Source organism: Mauremys mutica, chromosome 10 (assembly GCF_020497125.1).
Source record: "Mauremys mutica isolate MM-2020 ecotype Southern chromosome 10, ASM2049712v1, whole genome shotgun sequence".
Taxonomy (NCBI): Eukaryota; Metazoa; Chordata; order Testudines; family Geoemydidae; genus Mauremys; species Mauremys mutica.
The window spans coordinates 11146713-11166649 of NC_059081.1; the positions used below are offsets into that span (position 1 = coordinate 11146713).

At 42.3% G+C, this 19937-nt stretch overlaps 1 protein-coding gene across 5 annotated transcripts in view; it reads right to left on the reverse strand.

Annotated features, from left to right (window-relative positions):
• MYLK (myosin light chain kinase) overlaps nucleotides 1-19937 on the reverse strand; it is a 325041-nt gene that overhangs the window by 25293 nt on the left and 279811 nt on the right. For all 5 annotated transcript variants that reach the window (XM_045031718.1, XM_045031717.1, XM_045031713.1 and 2 more), the window contains 5 exons: nucleotides 16058-16360; nucleotides 9963-9995; nucleotides 9769-9862; nucleotides 8154-8357; nucleotides 2133-2350 (listed from right to left, as the gene is read on the reverse strand). In XM_045031718.1, coding sequence (XP_044887653.1) covers nucleotides 2133-2350; nucleotides 8154-8357; nucleotides 9769-9862; nucleotides 9963-9995; nucleotides 16058-16360 — 852 coding nt within the window. The remainder of the gene's footprint in view (nucleotides 1-2132; nucleotides 2351-8153; nucleotides 8358-9768; nucleotides 9863-9962; nucleotides 9996-16057; nucleotides 16361-19937) is intronic.

Consider the following 19937-nt stretch of genomic DNA (forward strand, 5'->3'; position numbering starts at 1 on the left):
ATCATTCCAAACATTACTTGCACACTAATCACTTGTTTTGTTTTTTGTAAAGGAATCACGTGTAATTTTATTTAAAAGGGGGCGCACACAACTATGGGCCCCATTGTGAACCCATTACTTACACTGGTGAGCAGTAATTCCCATAAATTGCCCCCAAGGAAGTCAGTTGGATTAGTTACATGAATAACTGCTCCCCAAACCTGAGTAGCAAGTTCACAATCTGCCCATATCTAGTTTAATACTGGGAATGATTTTTCTTCTGCTGCAAAGTATAAGATAAAAATAGAAAATAAAAAGAGCACTTGATGTTCAGTTAGCAGAGCAATTTGCTGTATGGCTTCCCAGCATATATGAGGCTCGCTAATGGAACTAGTGATGAGGCCACTGAAGAGCATGAAGGCAAGTAGCCATCTAAATGACTCCACTTTGGAATGACACCATACATGGGAACTTTCAGTCCAAAAAGAATTTTGAGGAAGTTATGAATAGTTCAAAACAGGGGATTGAGATAGAAGTGCCTCTTCAACATAGGGTTGCCAAGTGTCCGGTTTTCGACTGGAATGCCTGGTTGAAAAGGGACCCTGGCGGCTCTGGTCAGCACTGCAGACCGGGCTGTTAAATGTGTGGTCAGCAGCACAGCGGGGCTATGGCAGGCTCTCTGTCTGCCCAGGCTCTGCACAGCTCCCGGAAGCAGCTGGTATGTCCCTGCAGCACTTAGACACAGTGGCGATCTGGGATGTTCCGTGCGCTGCCCCCTCCCCGAGCACTGGCTCTGCAGCTCCCACTGACCGGGAACGGTGGCCAACAGGGGTGCAGGGGTGGCGCCTGCAGGTGCGGGCACTGCACAGAGCCCTCTGGTCCCTCTTCATAGGAGCCGGACATGCTGTCCGCTTCTGGGAGCCGCCTGAGGTAAGCACCACTTGGTCGGAGCCTACACCCCTAACTCCCTCCTGCACCCCAACCCTCGCCCCAGCCCTGAGCCCCTTCCTGTACCCCAAAACCCCTCATCCCTGGCCCCACCCCAAAGCCCCCACCCCCTCCCGCACCCCAACCTCCTGCCCCAGCTTGGAACTCCCTCTTGCATCCAAACTCCCTCCCAGAGCCCGCACCCCCTCCCGCTCTCCAATCCGCTGCCCCAGCCCTAAACCCCCTTCCGCACTCCAACCCCCTACCCCAGTCCGAAGCCCCCTCCCACACTCCAAACCCCTCAGCTCCATCCCCCAGCCTGGGGCCCACTCTTGCACCCCAAACCCCTCATCCCCAGTCCTGTCCCAGAGCCCGCACCCCCAGCTGGAGCCCTGTCCCAGCCCTGAGCCCTTCCTGCACCCCAAACCCCTCATCCCCAGCCCCACCTCAGAGCCTGCACCCTCAGCCAGAACCCTCACCCCTCCCACACCCCAACCCCCTGCCACAGCCTGGTGAAAATGAGTGAGGGTGGGGGAGAGTGAGGGAGGGGGGATGGAGGGAGGGGGGGCTGGGCTTTGGAGAAGGGGTGGGGCAGGGGCGGGGCAAGAGTGTTTGGTTTTTTGCAATCAGAAAGTTGGCAACCCGGCTTCAACAATTCAGCATGTACAACAATACACAACAGTTTATGACATGAAGTGAAGAATACTTTAACCAACACAAAGTGAAGGGGAAATGTAAAGTAGAATGAAATTACCCAAGATAGAAAATTCCTACTCTAAAAAAAAAAAAAAAAAAAGTGTCATGAGATCTTTAATGACTACAAATGATCAGGAGCTTGATTTTGTGTTTTATTTCAAGTATAAGGAACTAGTGTTTCAAAATTATTTTGGGTAAATGTGGTGATTTATCTCTACAACTGTTCTGACTGTTATGTATTTCACCTTTTGATGTACAAAGGCACTGCCATCTATAGAGACTGACTGCCATTTTGTATTCACGGCAGTGCAGACTATTTCAGAGAACAGACATACACTATGTGGTCTCTTATGGATGTCTTACTTTTGTTCTTTCTTGATTTTAATATGTTACTCTAAAATAAGAAGATTAAAATTTTAAGTATCCATTTGCTATTTATGTGCAAAAGTGCATAACAATAAATATGATAAAACTGTTCTTGCCACACACAATTTGTCATTTGAACACAACAAAGTTAATAGATTTATTACCTAATCTTCTTGCAAGTCCAAAGTCAATGAGTTTGATCCTTGCCCCAGTCTTGTTGACACACATAATGTTTTCCGGCTTCAAGTCCAAATGGACAATGCCCTGCTTATGGATGTACTGAACTCCTTCTGATATCTGCCTCATGTATTTAATACACTCTCTCTCTGTCAGTTCAAAGTCCTCATCAATGATTCGCTCAAAGAGTTCTCCTCCAGAAACACTGAAACAAAACAAAAAAAGGGGTGGGAGATTATTGGATTATTTAAAAATATATTTATTTATTGATAAACTGTACACTTCCATTATACAAACGGAGATGATTCTTCACATTGCTAGCAGTTCCTGAAGGGTTTTTAAGGTATTTCAAGGCACAGCTTTTGTGTAGTAATGGAGATTTCCATAGACACCACAGGAAAAAAGGTCACTTTTTAGCTGTCATTGTGCATGATGTAGATCAGTGGATCTCAACCTTTTCCATACTGAGACCTCGTTTTTGTTACCAGTCCCAGACAGGATCTAGCTGGGACCCAACCTTGCATTTAGCAGTAACAGAAGGGCAAGGTGGTTGTGACAGTCTGACATCTGCTTATGACCCACTTGGGGGCCACAACCCCAGACTTTGAACCCATTAATATGGAGCCTGATCCACTGACTTGAATGGAAGCAGGATCGGATTTGGAATGTGCATTTTTTTCCTTGTAATATCAAAGAGGTCTAGATAAGTAATTCAAAATTGAAAGAAAACCAAACACGTGGTGGGAGAGGAAACTGGATATTAAAACAAGACGGGACGGGTCCAGGGAAAGGGAACAGAACCTTCTGGCTGGAGTCTCAGGACGTGTGTGTGTGTGTGTGTGTGTGTGAGATAAAACAAAATATTAGTTATTTTTGATGCTTAGTAAATTACTCAACTTGTTCTTCAACTAATGTCCAAAGATGGAACATACTTTGTATTTATGCTTTGAGTGACATGAACAGGGGAGGGAATGGTGAAAAGCCCCCTTGCACTCGTAAATCTGTTCTAAATGAAACATGGCACACTCTTTATATGGCTTAATATTTAGCAACATTTACGCTCACTGCCAAATGTAAACGCACATTTCAGTTACAGAAGGAAAACAATTGAAAAGCAGCCTTTCAAGGTTTATAAATTGTCTAATACATGGTAAGAAATACCCTCATGTATTAAATTGAAATAGAAACATCTGGAGTTCTGTACTCCTTTTGTTGCTTTAACTATAAGGTTTCAGAAAATATATAATTAGAGTAGCTACTGCAGTTTCCTACTAAAAAGTATTGGAGAACTAAACATGGAAACAATAAGGACAGCATATGCTTAACAAACTCAAATAATTACATGGATTACTATGTAAGGCTAAGACAATGGCTAGAGTTTCAGATAAACATATCTGAAATTGAAGTTTCTTGGTTCTAATAGTTTATGAGTTCAGTATGTTAGCAACCAGTGTAGAGATGTTTATGAAAGCATCTGTTCTCAGAAAGTATGTGCTTTGAGCACTTTGCAGCTCCAAAATAAATATCGTCCTTGTACTTTACAAGAAATGGAGAGGAGAAAGCAGGCAGCTTCTTGTCAGAGACAACCATTTTATTTGAGTTAAAAAGAGGATTCCCAACAAAAGACCAATAAATTAAAAAGAAAGGACAAAAACCTTCAAGTGAAATATACTTCAGTGATTGCTTAAAATAGACCTAATGACTAATCTGAACAATTCTTTTTTTGTACTCTAAATGTCATTCTTCTTGGCTCTGCCTTTGCAGAGACTATGCCATTATCTCTAGTATATCCTTTTAGCCATGTTACATGTCAATGTACGTGCATGCTGTTCTCCCCCTCATTCCTCTAGCTATTCTGGTAATGTCATTAAGATAAACGGTGCTTGCATTTCCTAGATTCTTGATGTTTCATTTATTTCCTGCAGTTTATATTATATTAGAAAAGCAGAGTTGTTTCTTTTTCTGGCTGTGCTTTTAAAGGTTCTTTGAGGTGGTGGATTGATAAAGTGTAACCCAGGTTTCATGCACTGGCAAGGGAATATGTTTTTTCTTCATGCAGTTAGAACAATATCATCATCATCATCATCAAAGGGCTGATCATGTCAGTGGGAGCCTTTGCATTGATTTCAATGGGCTTTGGTTCAGGGCTCTTTAGAAGCATATTCTTCTGGATGCATCTCACAGCTACTGCAGTCTTTAGCCACCTGTTATTTTAAGTTTGTGCCCATAGAGACACTATAGTCATTTAAAGAACCTATTTTGAACCTTCCTTGTGTGAAATCTTATCTTCACTATATTTTGACATATACCCAAACCAAATGCATAGGCTTGCTGATTTGTGACAATTCATTCTTACCAAATGAACGGGGATTTATTAGCATTTTAATAATCTGAGGTTTATTACAGTCTATGCAAACATAAATTCGCTTTATGGGGCAAGTGAAAGAATCTGAAGGCACTTACTCCTCAACTTTCAAAGGAATTCACAGGGCACTGGAATGTCTACAGAGGCAGGAATACTTCTATATTTGGAAATTAAATTGCCTGGGATTTGCTTGCCCCTAGATCTCCAAGTCAGGTAACAAACTTTAGACAAATTGGAGGGTTCTCAGAGAAGAGCAACTGAAATGATTTAAGGAGCTGGGATTGATTTATGAGAACCAATCAAAAGAATGTAATAGCTATATCTTGGCTAAGCAAAGCCATGGTAACCACAGAGGTTTAAACCCCAAAATTATTTGCATAGGGTACACACCAAGGAGAGAGAGGAATTAGTCAGCATGGTACAAAGGGAAATAACCAGACACTTTGGGATGAAATTAAAAGGAAAAATTTAGGCTGAATATCAGGAAAAACCAATCCTCCTGGCAGATTATGACAGATAATGGACGAAGCTTCTAATGGAAATCTTTGGAGACATGTAAAACAAGAGGGTACAAAGTACTAGAAATTCTATTATAGGGAACAATCCTGCATCCAAGTGGCTGGATTCTGGCTGTATGGCAATTTGGTCAGATTGTTACTATTATTTCTAAATTCAATGTAAATGGCTTTCAATCATATTCATACAGAAACAAATTATCTTCTTGGATGTACAAGATCAATGGGAATGGCATACATACATTACAAAAACAGAATTTGACCCTGGATATATATATATAAACATGATCAGATTTTTTAGAAGAGCTTATGTCACAGGGTGGCTGACCCCTTGAACTGAAATAGTCCACCGCCTCTGTGCTAGAACAGGTGCTCCCAGTTTGGCCAATGAAGAGGGCATGGCAGCACTTGGGGCTATGATGATCCAGGCTTTCAGTAAGCAAGGGGGATCAGGAGTAGCAGGGAGTCCCCTGGGAGAGACAGCAGTAAGAACCTGCTGGGGGAAAAGGGCCTCCAGGGAGAAAGTGCTGGGAGATGGCACTCAGCAAAAAGGGCAAGAAAGAATCCTGCAGGATGCTCTGATGGAGGAGTGATAGAGAAGCAAAGTGGAAAATCCCCTGGGAGCAGTAGCCCAGGGTGAGCTGAGGAAAATTGCCTGGAATGAGACTCTGGGCCTGGCAATGGATCCTGTGTGTGCTTTTAGGTCATCTACCATCAAACCATTGCAATTAAGTTTCCAAAACTGCTCAATATGCAGCAGCTCCTATAGAGAACAAGGGAGCTGCTAAATGCTGAGCACTATTGAAAATCTGGCCACTTCACTGGAGTGGACCAATGGGAGATGAGCCCTTTTGAAAATCTGGCTACATTTTTATACCCCGATGAGAACAATGGGAACTGCTTGGCTGTTGAGATCTTCTAAAACTCTGGCTCGGAAACTCTGACGTGCAAAAATAAACTAGCTTAAAACCTAAAATCATGCCTAAACACAGACTAAAATAACTAAACTCTGTGGTATTTAAATGCATCTTATCTTTTAAAATAGCGGGTGGTTTGGTGGAGAGGGAAATTACTATCCAGAACCCTTTATACGTTTGCCTCCGTTTTCCATTAGGCCTGCCAGCTCCCAATTCCAAACTAAGTAGGACTTTTTCCTCCTCCAACCATCACTAACTTGCTCAAGTTTTAAATAAAAAAATAAATGCACCATCTTATATTTAAGCATCAATGTTGCATAACAAGGATTCAATCTGTGAAATATGCTTGTGCAAACAATAGCTTTCACACAGTCTGAACATGCATTAACTAAGACAAGTAGCACTACAGTCTCTTTGCTTAAAGCAATCTGTATTTTGCTAGGAAGATCAAGCCAGCAATAAAATTCCCTTCCTTTCCCTTTTTATGCACCACAATGGGACGCAGCACAGCAATTGACCTATCCTTTTGGGCAAAACATCAACAGAGATCAAGAGTTGATTTTCTTTCCTGCTGCTACAAATATGGTGTTCACATTAAACAGGTGCACTGACAAATTATGCAACTGTCATTTTGGTCATGCATGCTCTCATTGCTTGTGGTGTCTGAGCATTGCATTCCAAACTGTATTATACAGATTCCCGTCTTGAAAGGAGTTCCAGCACAGGGACACCACAGAGCCCTGACTTCTGCAAAAGTGAAAGAATATGTACTATGATCTACATACTAACTATGGTGGCTGATGGCAAGATAGATTAAATAACTATCATATAGTTATAACACCATCATGTTGCTCTGTACTGTGATTCCTATGTTGCTTCTCTGCCACTTTCAGTGATGGTGTGGGCTGGGAGCACAAAGCGAACAGCGTATATAGGCCTGGTGAGGGTGGGAAGACGGGGCACCATTGCTTTGTTCAACAACTCAACAACCAGGAAGCAGCACAGATGGTCTTTGAATGTGGTCCTGATTAGCTGTCCATGGCGTGAAGGATAGTAGCTTTGATGCAGGGACTTGAGAGTCGTGTGATGGAAGCAAGGAAAACAAAACAGGCATCGATGATCAGTCCCTTCTTTAATTGCTAAGTAGGGGCCATGAGTTAGGGAGACCCTGTGTGGTGAATTAGAGGCAGCTCAGGTTGCGTTGAGCCAGCCTGGGTGCTAGACAGCCAGGAAGAACTATATATGATCTTGTCTGCATCCATTAGACTCACTTTAGAATTCTCTTTCTATCATCTATCTAGATTTTTCTATAGGTACTACAGTGAGGGGTGCGAAGAGTTAAATAACCAAGTTTTGTATCTTCTCTGCCAAGGAGATCCACAAGGCTCTCTTAAGGGTGCAGAGGACCCCACCTTAGATGAAAAATAAATTTGCCTTCTAACAATGGTTGAGTTCTGTTGTTGATTTTTTTGCTCCTCTGACATGACTATAAATGTGCTGAGTAGAATTTTTCATAACAATTCAACTATTCTGTTAGAGTTTGGCTTTGGTGTTTGCATTCTGAATCACATCTTTCTTGTGTGTAATTTATTGATTCATTCATTCATTCTGCACAGCCATTCCATCATTTATGAAAAATGACTATTTTTCAGTATTTAAATAAATAATTGGTAGTACTTTATCTAATGCGTGTTTAGAGATTGCCAAACCAAATAAATAGTAATAATGCCATCCCCGACCCTTTTCTCATTTCTAGAACCAATCTGGACCTGAAGATTCTGAAATATTTGGTTAATTTTTTCTCTCCAATCGTTATTTTTGATTTTCACATTCCTTTATGTTTCCACATTCCAGCTGGAAGCAGAGAGAAGAAAAAGTACCCTTCCTTCAGTATCAGATACAGGATGCAACAGAAATCTCATGAGTGCCTGTGCTCACAAAATTTTTAGCCAGATTGTGTTGAAATGAATGGAGATACATTAGGAATAATTTGGCCAAAGATGCTTAAATATTTTCGATAAACACTTAGACAAAGTTTGGATGATTTATGTCATCAGAACAAAAAATCTGGCCTTTTTCAAGAGTCACTCATCACTAGATAATATTTTATACAAAAAGGACAAGTTATTTTTAATTATCTGTCAAGGTATCAGGAGATCTTCACACACTGGGCACCAATAAACTAAACGTGCTCTTAAGGGTTATACTCACATTTCCAAGACCATGACGATGTTGGCTTTTTCTTCAAAGGCATCTACACACTGGACAAGTTTTGGATGATGTAGACAGTTCATGATGCTGATTTCCTGCCTTATATTTTCTTTATCCTTAGCTGAGTATGCTTTGAAAAATTTTCCTGCCCAAACTTTTCCAGTTTTCTTCTCAACAAGTTTAAAGACTTGTCCAAATTTCCCCCTGAAAATATATAACTATTTCCATGAAATGGTTTTAATATTTTATGGCCTACTAAGACTAAAAACAAAACTTAATTAAAAACTTTTTCAGAGTGGTTAACTCAAATCTTGAACTGAAAACACATGATCACACGCATTAGTCCAAGTGCTGTTCAAGATTGAACTGGACATACTTATTTGCAAAATCATCTTGACGAATATTACATTCAAAAGGCAAGATCTTCACATAGTATATATGGCTGGGGCTCTGTAGACATCAAGGGAACTATGCTGATCTGAAAGAGGTGAGGATCTGCCCTGAAGGCTCAATTCTGACCTTAGCTAGACTGATGTGTATCACCAGTCACAATAAAAAATAAGCACCTATGCTTGTACACACTGATACTACAAGCTAAACACCTATACACACTCATGTATCTAAAATACTATGGCAGTCCAATGCTCCCTAATTAGAGAGAGTCTTTACCCTCTGATGCACATTACTCCCATTAGCATCCATTACAGCTACACATACATGTATAGAAAGAATGGACTTCTAGGGCAGCGGGGCGGAGGTGGTGCTCTCTCCCCGCCCCAAGTGGGGGCTGGCCCAGGTCCTGGCGCATGGGACTGGCAGAGCTGCCTGGCATCGCCACTCATCCCTCCCGAATGTTCCTCCATGCCCCCCTAGTGGGGCATGTCTCAGTTTGAAAACCTCTGTTCTAGGGGCTCCAGAATTATGACTTCAGGCTACAATTGCTAATGTGAGTTTACTTACAATTCCACCTTAACCGTAACCCTTACAAGTGGAAAACACAACAAGAGACAGTTAGTTTTGTTATAGAGAAGAATATACAGAGGTAGAATCCTATGGCCTTGATTGCCAACAGCAAAAGTCGCTCAAAGTGTGTCCTGTCATACGATTTGCATACCCACAAGCCTGAATATTGACACATACAGTCCACTTAATCATTGACCTTTAATGAGCAATACTATTAATGCTTTTGCTTTTGGGATTATGACCACTGCCAACAGAGACTCTACCCTACCACCAGGGAGTAGGGTTTAATCTCATTAGCACTAATGGATATAATGGAGCTGTAAGTGCACAGTGGGTTTCTGCCTTCCAGACAGATTTCAGAGCAGAGAATAAAAAATGAATCATCTAGCATTTATGGGCTTCATTCTCCTCACTGGAAGCACATGCAATGCCTATTTTAAAATGTCAGTTAATGGGAATGAAGAGCTTTTATGGAGACAAAACCAGACTCCTTTAGAATGTATTTTTTTACTGCACACAAGCAGCCCAGCTAGAATGCTAAGAACGTAAAGGCCCATACCGTACACATTTAAGAATGCATCCTCCTAGCTCTTTATAGCCTTAGAAACACAGCATTCCAAGGGCTGAAACAGGAAACCTAATATCTACTTACGATCCCAATCTTTCTTCAATATTGTAGAACTCTGCAACTTTTTGTTGTGTATTTATAGTAACTGTCCGATAGTCGACCTCTGTTTCTTTCTCTTCTATAAATGAGGATTAAGAACTGTGATTAAAAAAAAATCATACTACATGTATTAAAGATATAGAGATTCATTTGCTCTGATGAAATTATGAACTTCTTACCATCATCGGATAGCTCAGCTTCATCTTTAGGTTCTATAAAAAAACGGGAGGTGGGAGGAGGGAGAAAGAAAAATTGAGATGATTAACTTCTGTCTGCATAGGATGTATATGCTTAGAGAAGGCAATCTTATCCTCAAATTAAGATCCTTTGGGTAAACAGTTAATGTGATAGTTAGGTACCAAAAGGCAGCCATCTAACAGGGTATGCATACTAAATATACAGTAAAAATCTGTTCAGTCTCAAAGTACTAAATTAAAATCTGGTAGCAGAAGCCAGGCACTTCTGTTGTCATCAGTGTAGAATATCCTTTGAAGAGAAACCATCTGGTTTATATGTCTACTAGGCACATAAAATGTAAGGAATCAGATCATTGGATTATTTAATAGGCTGCCTTCAGAATGCTTCAGAGGAAGGGAAAAATAAAACAATTAAAATTATTAAGCCCACAAAGCCCCTAATTGTACAATGCTTGTGTATAGGGAAAATACATTTCATACTCTCACATCCAAACCTGGAAGTGTAAAAAACAAAGCAAAAACCTCTGAGAAAGGCAGTTCTTGGAAGCTGTCCTGCCAATTTTGCAAATCTAGAGCTTTGGACAGTTCAGATAAACACCCACATTTTTGGTGCTTATCTGAAATGAATTGCCTAGTCATGTAGGCCCAATTTTTTCAACAGAACCTCCATTCCAAATGTGCAACTGTTTGCAGGCACAAATCCTTACAAATCCAGTAACGCAAGTGAAGTCAGCTGAAGATTCGTAAGTAAGGGAATCCTTCAGTGGTGACGAGTAAGCATAACTGGCCCTGTGTCATTCTCTATTTTGCAGTGGAGGTGATCAAGGAAAAGGGGGTGGAGCCACAAAGCTGAGGTGCTTTGCGACAGCCATAATGGCCCTTGGGGGTGGGAGGGCAGGTGTTAGAGTCCGTACAATTTAGAGCTGTTCTAAGTTACTGGTTGAAATTGCTCCTCAGGACTATACTGGTTCTCAGTGGCCTGAGGATCGGTGAGTTGTAATGTTTCACAACTACCAAGGCAGCTCTCCATCCAAACAGCAGGACCTGATTATCTGACTCTCCCAGCTGAGTTTGTACACTCCTAACCATGTGACTTAACCTCTTTGTGCCAATGGATTTACACTATTTATTATTTATACCGGCGGTCCCCAACCTTTTCGTCTGGCAGGCGCCAGACGAAGGACTGTGGTGGCGGTCAAGCATCCGCCGAAATGCCGTCAAAATTCAGCGGCATTTCAGCGGTGACACCTCTCGATGACGTCGGCCAGGACGTGGGCGCATTTAGGGGACCACTGATTTATACAGAGCCCCAATCCATTCTAGGTTCTTTTCAATATAAAGCTAGACTCAGTGCATGGTAATAAAATAGTAGGGATGGGTGAAGGATGGAGGGCAAGATACACAGTAATAAGATTATACAGTTATGTTATGTAGACATCTTAATGTGACAACGGAGATGAATTTCATAGAATATCAGGGTTGGAAGGGACCTCAGGAGGTCATCTAATCCAACCCCTTACTCAAAGCAAGACCAATCCCCAGACACATTTTTACCCCAGATCCCTAAATAGCCCCCTCAAGGATTGAACTCACAACCCTGGGTTTAGCAGGCCAATGCTCAAACCACTGAGCTATCCCTTCCCCTCAACACCCACTAGATGTTGATGAATCTGCAAACTGGTAGCCAGACAAGTTGAGTGGACTTAGCCAATCAACAGAAGCCCCATCACCCCCTCTCCCTGCTGTGTTTGTGATATTTACGTACTTGCAGCAGAGACAGACTGGTCTGCAGTCTGCCACTGTAGCAGGGAAGCAAGAAAGGAAGATTGCCCTCCCCCACTCTGTGGGAGCTGTGCTCAGATTTTCTGCTCTGGAAATCACACTTATATTGAGCACTTCACATTTTCCTCCCCTTTTAAGGGCTGCATGAAGGAGCAGATCCCATCCTCTTTGCCAATAGCTGTGTCTGCCAAATGTCCCACGGCTAGACTTGCTGTGTATGCAACATGCACATCACTGCATCAAAGGCTTGGACTGGGAGGCTTGTGGTCCACGGGTGGAAGCTCTATATTAGTAAAAAGGTACATCTCCCCTGTGGTTGAACTCAGTGAAGCTAAGCGAATGTCTTCCTCAGCTGGAAACCAATGTCACCAACTGGCCATGCATACTTTGCTTCTTTATGACTTATTACATTACTTTAGCAATGTTGAATCTGGACTGATGGTGAATATACGGCAACCTGCTCATTTCACTCTCATAATAATAATACTTTGCACTGCGAAAGCACTTTCCATTGGAGCGTCTCCAAGTGCTTCACCCACATCATGGGACCTCAACATCCCTGTGAGGCAGGCAGAGATGGGCAAACTGAGGCTAACGCTATGTCTTCACACCCAAAAAGCTGTGTTTTTACAGTGCGATAACTAACGTGCATTAGCTATCTCACTGTAAAATCCTAGTGGAGACAAGGCGCTGTAGTTTTTAGTGGAATACAGCCAGGCGAGATCAACTAGGTGGATGGTATAGTAGTTGCCACACCCTAGTTACAATGCAGCAAAAACTACCAGCATCTTGTCTCCTCTAGTATTTTACAGTGAGATAACTAAGGAATGTTAGTTATCTCATGTAAACCTTGACACACACCTTTTGGGGCAATGAAGGCATAGCCTAAGTTACTTGGCCAGGAGTTTACAGTGGGGAGAACTTAAAAGTCCTGATTTTCAGGTGTGTTGAACACCTGCATTTTCCACTGACTTCCACTGGAATTGTGGGTTCAGTATTACTGAAAATTAGGCCTTAAGTAACTTGACAAGTCAACTGTAGTGTCACGAACAGAACCCTGGAGTCCTGGCTTCCAGTCTCCTGCTGAAATCACTAAATTACACTGTCTCCTTGATACAAGGACAGGTTTCAGAGTAGCAGACGTGTTAGGGCTTGGCTACACTTACGGTTTGCAGCGCTGGTAGTTTGCAGCGCTGGTCATCCAGCTGTGTAGGAGCAGCGCTGGTGTGTGGCCACATTTGCAGTATTAGCAGCGCTGTTGGGAGTGATGCATTATGGGCAGCTATCCCAGCATTCAAGTGGCCACAACGTGCTTTTCAAAAGAGGGGGGTGGAGTGGGGTCTAGTGTGACAGGGAGCGGGGGGAGAGAGAGAGTGGATTTTTGGAGCCAACACTGTGTGTTTAGCTTCCTGACTTGAAAAATCAGAACATTTTTCCGACCCCTTAGTCTTAACTCTTAATTGCAAACAGCCTGCAGGCAACACGACTCCCCACTGTTTCCCTGCCTGCCTCTCATTTGATTGTTTACAGCCAGGTACAGATGATCACAGCAAACAGGAGCTTTGTTTGTTTTTTAGATAGCAGCAGCGGCAACGGAGGAGCTCCACAGAGCTCGTTCACAACAGGGAGGAGGATCTCATTTGATTGTTCACAGATTGATCACAGCAAACAGGAGCTGATAAGCAGCTCCGGTAAAAACGGAGCGAAACGGAGCTCCGGAGGTTCACAACAAAACAAAGAGAGGCTGCATAACAAAACAAAGGGAGTAATTTAGTTAAAAGCATTCTGGGATATCTCCTTATTCCCTGGAGGCCAATAAAAGCGCTGGTGTGTGTCCACACTTGATGAGCAGCGCTGGATCACCAGCGCTGCAATTGCTACACCCCAACCCGGCCAGGTGTACAGCCAGCGCTGCAGCCAGGGAGTTGCAGCGCTGGATGTGCCTTGCAGGTGTGGACGGTTACTAATTGCAGCGCTGGAAAGCCTCTACCAGCGCTGCAACTTGCAAGTGTAGCCAAGCCCTTTGTCTGTATCCGCAAAAAGAACAGGAGTACTTGTGGCACCTTAGAGACTAACAAATTTATTTCAGCATAAGCTTTCGTGGGCTACAGCTCATTTCTTCGGATGCATAGAATGTAACACACAGACAGGAGATATTTATACATACATACATATTAATACAATATCTCCTGTCTGTGTGTTCCATTCTATGCATCCGAAGAAGTGAGCTGTAGTCCACGAAAGCTTATGCTGAAATAAATTTGTTAGTCTCTAAGGTGCCACAAGTACTCCTGTTCTTTTTGCTGATACAAGGAATTACCTTTGTACAGTGGGTTCTTTACTCAACCCATATTATTGTTATCGGTTGTTATTTGTATTGCAGTACTTCCTAGGTGCTCCAGCCCCACTGTGCCAGGGATTGTAAAAACATAACAACATCTTCTCTCTTCATTAAAAAAATTATGTTGTTTCCACCCATCACAATCAGTGATAGCTATTGGAAGTGCAAAAGCAAAGGAAGAGTCTTACAGTTTCCAAACCTAAGTGTATTCTTCCAGCAACCAAAGAGAGGAGGCATTCCCACACAGGGAATTTTTTGTTATCAACAGCCAGCACTGTCCAGCTTTCTTACAAATTTATGGTCACTCTTACTGCTTTCTTCCCCTGGAGAGAAAATTGATCCTTGATTTATATCAACCTTTCAGATTTTCTTTTAATTAGTGAGAGAAAGTAAATACACCAATATAGCACCAATTTAGCTGCTCAAGGAAGAGAACAAATTACGTCTGCATGGAAATATTTGACAAAAAGCTGTGGAAGATCTTACAGTGCTGCACCATTGTACAGGTACTTTGCCCCGATGTGTCACTAAAAGATAATATTACAAACTCTCTATGGCTTTATTTGAACCAGGTAAGATCACAAAGCACTGCATTCATAATGTACTTCAAAGCAGGAATTGAGAGCTGAAACACTCCCCAAAGACAGGCAGTAGGATATATGGAAAAGTAACTTGTTCTCCTTTATTTTCCAATTCTGGACTTTCCAGTGCCCTGCGAGCACCTAAAAGAGGTCCTCCATATTTTACACCAGGGATCGGCAACCTTTGGCACGTGGCCCATCAGGGAAATCCGCTGGTGGGTCAGGATGAGTTGTTTACCTGCAGCATCCACAGGTTCGGCCAATCGCTCCCATTAGCCTGTAACGGCAAACTGCGGCCAGTGGGAGCTGCAATCGGCCAAACCTGTGGACGCTGCAGGTAAACAAATTGCCCCGGCCTGCCAGTGGATTTCCCTGACTGGCCGCGTGCCAAAGGTTGCCGATCCCTGTTCTACACTGTGTGTGTGTGTACATAAAGATACAGGCATACAATATAGAATTTATTTGTCTGCGCACTTGCAAATGTTTGGTTTTTGAATGTATGGGCCTTGTTCAATGTAAGTTTCAGGATGCTTAAGCTCTTCTCTTTGAAACTTCTCTGCTGATAAAGGGTCAAGGGAAAAAAGTTGAATGGTGGTGGAAAATATCCACAAGAGCACATAAAACAGGAATAAAATATTCTGGAATGGTAACTGGCTCAAAAATTCTTTAAAAATTTGGCTATTCATATAAGGTGCCAGTTTGACAGCACAGTGCTGGAGACTGAAGTTTTCTGGATGCAGATCAGGCGCCTCATGGGCAACTGTGGCACAAAATCTCCCACGCTGACTCACTAACATGCCTCAGATCTGAAGTCTCTAGGTATGAGAGGTTAATTTAGCTTCCCTGCCCTTAGCTTCTCCACTGAGGCTGCCAACAAATGTACCAGCTGGTGTCAATTGTGGTGGTGGTTTTTGGTGATTTTTCATTACAAAGTAGACAGACGCCACCAATTCATTTCCCAGAAGTCCATAACCAGCATTCTCAAACAGGATTAAATCCGAACCCATAATTCTTGGGTGAAACGTTCCATATCTCACTACAAGTATCCTGAGCTATAGAAACTTGTTAACAAATACAGATAAGCATACATAAACAAATGCAGTTGAGACACAATTCATTGCATTCATAAAACAGACAGAAAAATATTGGCCCAGATTTTCCAAGTTCAGAAGACACAAAAATTGATCTGCCCAGATACCATGGAAGCATAAAAATGCCTCACATCAAGCATTAGCATCTCAAATTTCAGGCATTGGCACTCAAATCACCAGTAGCAATGTGCAAATGTATATTGGCAATTGGCTGCACCAACCTTGAAAAATCCTGGGCCATTATCTAATAGAGTTTAATCATTTTTCTCAGTAAGGACTAACCTTCTTGTTTCTCTCCTACTTTTACCAGTTCTGATTCTTGACTGGGCTCACTTATGCCATACACGTTAGCAGCTCGCACCCGGAATTTGTACTCCCGGTCAGCCAGCAGGGACTTGACATTGTAAGAAGTGCTCCGGCAAGTAGTGAGATCTGTCCATTTGTTATCCACTGAGTTCCAGGTTTCCACAGTGTAAGACTGCACAGCACTTCCACCATCGTAAGAAGAGCCATACCAAGAGAGAGTGAGGGAAGAACTTTGTATGTCCGAGGCACAGGGTTTTCCAGCTGGGGGATCAGGTTTATCTGCAAATGGGGAAAATACATACAAAAATACATTAGATCAAACAACTTAATTCTGCCACCTACTACCTCATTAATTGTTATTTCCCCCATCTGATCCACAGAGTCCTCTCATCCTCAACTTGGCCCTCTTTTGTTTTGTAATTGTTACATCTAGTTAGATCTACACTGTACATTTTATAGATTGTTTATTAAAATGAGTGTTGCTAACTCTCACAATTTTATTGACAGTCTCAGAATGTTTTGTGCTTCCTTAAAGCTCCTGCTCCTGGAGTCATGCTAGTAAAGAAGCAAGTTTATATGGTTGCAGAGAAAAAACTTGAAAATGTGTGTACCTAAAAGGCTCAAAAACTAGAAGACAAGTAAAAAGAATTATGATTTTATCTCAGAGTGGCTCTTCTAATTATTTTAAAACTTCCCTGAATAAATTCTACCATGGTTTGGGATATGAAGTATGAAAACAGACTTATACCATGGGCTTTTTAAGCTTCAACCTTAAGCACGGAGCAACTGTTTCTCAATTAGGGGCTCACTCCTGCAGCTCTTAGTTGCATGAGTAAAGCCTGCATGATGGCTTTGAAGGATAGGATTAAAATTCAAAATGATCTGGACAAACTGGAGAAATGGTCTGAAGTAAATAGGGTGAAATTCAATAAGGACAAATGCAAAGTACTCCCAAAGGAACAATCAGTTAGTTGCACACATACAAAATGGGAAATGACTGCCTGGGAAGGAATACTGCAGAAAAGGATCTGGGGGTCATAGAATATCAGGTTTGGAAGGGACCTCAGTAGGTCATCTAGTCCAACCCCCTGCTCAAAGCAGAACCAATCCCCAATTTTTGCCCCGATTCCTAAATGGCCCCCTCAAGGATTGAACTCACAACCCTAGGTTTAGGAAGCCAATGCTCAAACCACTGAGCTATCCCTCCCCCTCAAGCTAAAGTGGATCACAAGCTAAATGTAACTGTTGCAAAAAAAGCAAACATCATTCCAGGATGTTTTACCAGGAGTGTTGTAAGCAAGACACGAGAAGTAATTCTTCCACTCTACTCTGCGCTGATTAGCCCTCAACTGGAGTACTGTGTCCAGGTCTGGGTGCCACATTTCAGGAAAGATGTGGACAAATTGGAGAAAGTCCAGAGAACAACAACAAAAATGATTAAAGGTCTAGAAAACATGACCTATGAGGGAAGATTGAAAAAACTGTGTTTTCTTAGTCTGGAGAAGAGAAGACTGAGAGGAGACATGATAACAGTTTTCAAGTAAATAAAAGGTTGTTACAAGGAGGAGGAAGAAAAATTGTTCTTGTTAACCTCTGAGGATATGATAAGAACCAGTGGGCTTAAACTGCAGCAAAGGCGATTTAGGTTGGTCATTAGGAATAACTTCCTGTCAGGGTGGTTAAGTACTGGAATAAATTGCCTAGGGAGGTTGTGGAATCTCCATAATTGGAGATTTTTAAGAGCAGGTTAGACAGACACCTGTCAGGGATGGTCTAGATAATACTTAGTCCTGCCACAAGTACAGGGGACTGGACTAGATGACCTCTTGAGGTCCCTTCCAGTCCTGCAGTTCTATGAGTCTATGTGCCATTTGCATGCTGCTCTGGTTAACGACACAAAGAAGCCTCTCATTTCTCCTGGCTCTTTCAAAATTAAATGTAATGGTTAACTCAGAAGTTAAGTAGATAAATGCTTTTCTGAGACAGAAAGATGCTGACACTTTTGTTTTTAAAATTACTTATTAAAAAGAATTATGATAAATTCTTCAGAAAACCTGAAAGAATGCAGACTATCTTGTGCTGGAGTAATCCTCTCAGGACTGCTCTTAAAAGTAAAATCTACAAGATAATGATGATGATGATCTGGATGAACTAATGGCCAAAGGTTGATTGGTAACATCAGGAAAAGGGAATAAAGTGCTGTGTAAGGTGAAAGGGAACAGGTGGAGAGAGACGTTCTGTGGTGATGCAATTGTCTGTGTAAGATATACATTGGTACAACAGATGAGTATGCGTGAGGTGCTGTATAAACACATAGTAAGACACTGTCCCCACCCTGTAGATCTTATAATCTAAATAGACAAGACAGACAAAGGGGGGCATCATCATTCCCATTTTATAGGTGGGGAATGTAGGCACAGAGGCACCTAAGTTCACACAAGAGGTCAGTGGCAGAGAGAAAAACTGACCCTCTATCTACTGAGTCCTAAGCCAGTGCCTTAATTATGAGACCCTCTCATTCAGCATCAGGGTACAAGATGATGCAAGGTAAAAAACACTCTTTCTCCTCTATTTCTTCCTTTTGATTCCTCATTTTACAGATCCCACCCCAAGCTCCTGGCTCTCACACAACTGTTACATAACCACTACAATTTTTTTTTAAATATATCACAGAAATATGCCTAAATCAACCATGGCAATACTGGACCAAAGTGACAATCACAAATACTTTGCCTTGCTTGTTTCTGTGGGTTGCTTTCTCTCTGCGCCCCTCAGAGTATAAATTACACCAACGTATACCCACTTTCCAGTGTGTAAATTACACAGTTTACAGTAATCTGACATGTAACAGACACCACCATTTACATGCAGTGTTGTTGTAGCTGTGTCCGGTCCCAAGATATTAGAGAGACAAGGTGGGTGAGAGAGAGAAGAGCTCTCTGTAAGCTTGAAGGCTTGTCTCTCACCACACAGGAACGGGGGCGAGGGGGAACAACTTTGGCTCTTTTTGTCTCTAGTTCAAAAAGAGAGAGAGAAGCAACCAGTGTTGCCAGCTCTCACGATTTTCTCACGAGTCTCACAATAATTACTGTTTTCCTTAAAGCCCCAGCTCCTGGAGTCAAGTGGATATGTGCTGATTTCAGCCTTTATTCTTAAAGAACAAAGTAACTTTCTGGCCCTCATGGCTGTGGAGAAAGCTTCATAATGTGATCTCAGAGTACCCTAAAGGCTCAAAAAGCAGAAGGTAAATAAAAAGAACACCAAATCTATTGTGTTTACATAATCTCACGATTTTAAAGCCAATCTCATGATTTCTGGTGAGCCTGACTCATGATTTTTGACCATTTGGGGTTGGCAATACTGAGCAACCCAGCATGTAGGGGTCTGCATCAGGCAGGGACACTGCCCGCTCCTGAGCCGGCTATATGGCCCCAAGAACTCCCAAGGAAAAGGGTTAGGCTGGTCAAGGGCAAAGCTGACCAAGGGGGAAGAAGCTCCATGTTGCAGCCCACATGTCATACACTGAAGCAGAAGGACTCTGGGCAATCCAAGGGGCTCCGACCCCAGCCTGAAAAATGCCCTGGAGCGACAAGGAAACTAAGGCAGGGACATGGGTTTAGTGTTTTCTGATGATAAGTACACTCCTGTGCTTTATATGATTAAGTAAAAGAGCAATAATGTGCTAGTCTCTGGGAACAGTGTCTGACTGTGAGCTTCATAAATATTGCATGCCTCCAGGGAAAGTGAAACCTTCGCAGTGGAGTTCTGGGAGAGGAAGTGTTTAAGTAGGGGCGAATCTGAAGGCTTAGCACTGTGCCCAGCGGGGCCAGGCAGCTGGACAGTGGGTTCCAGCTCT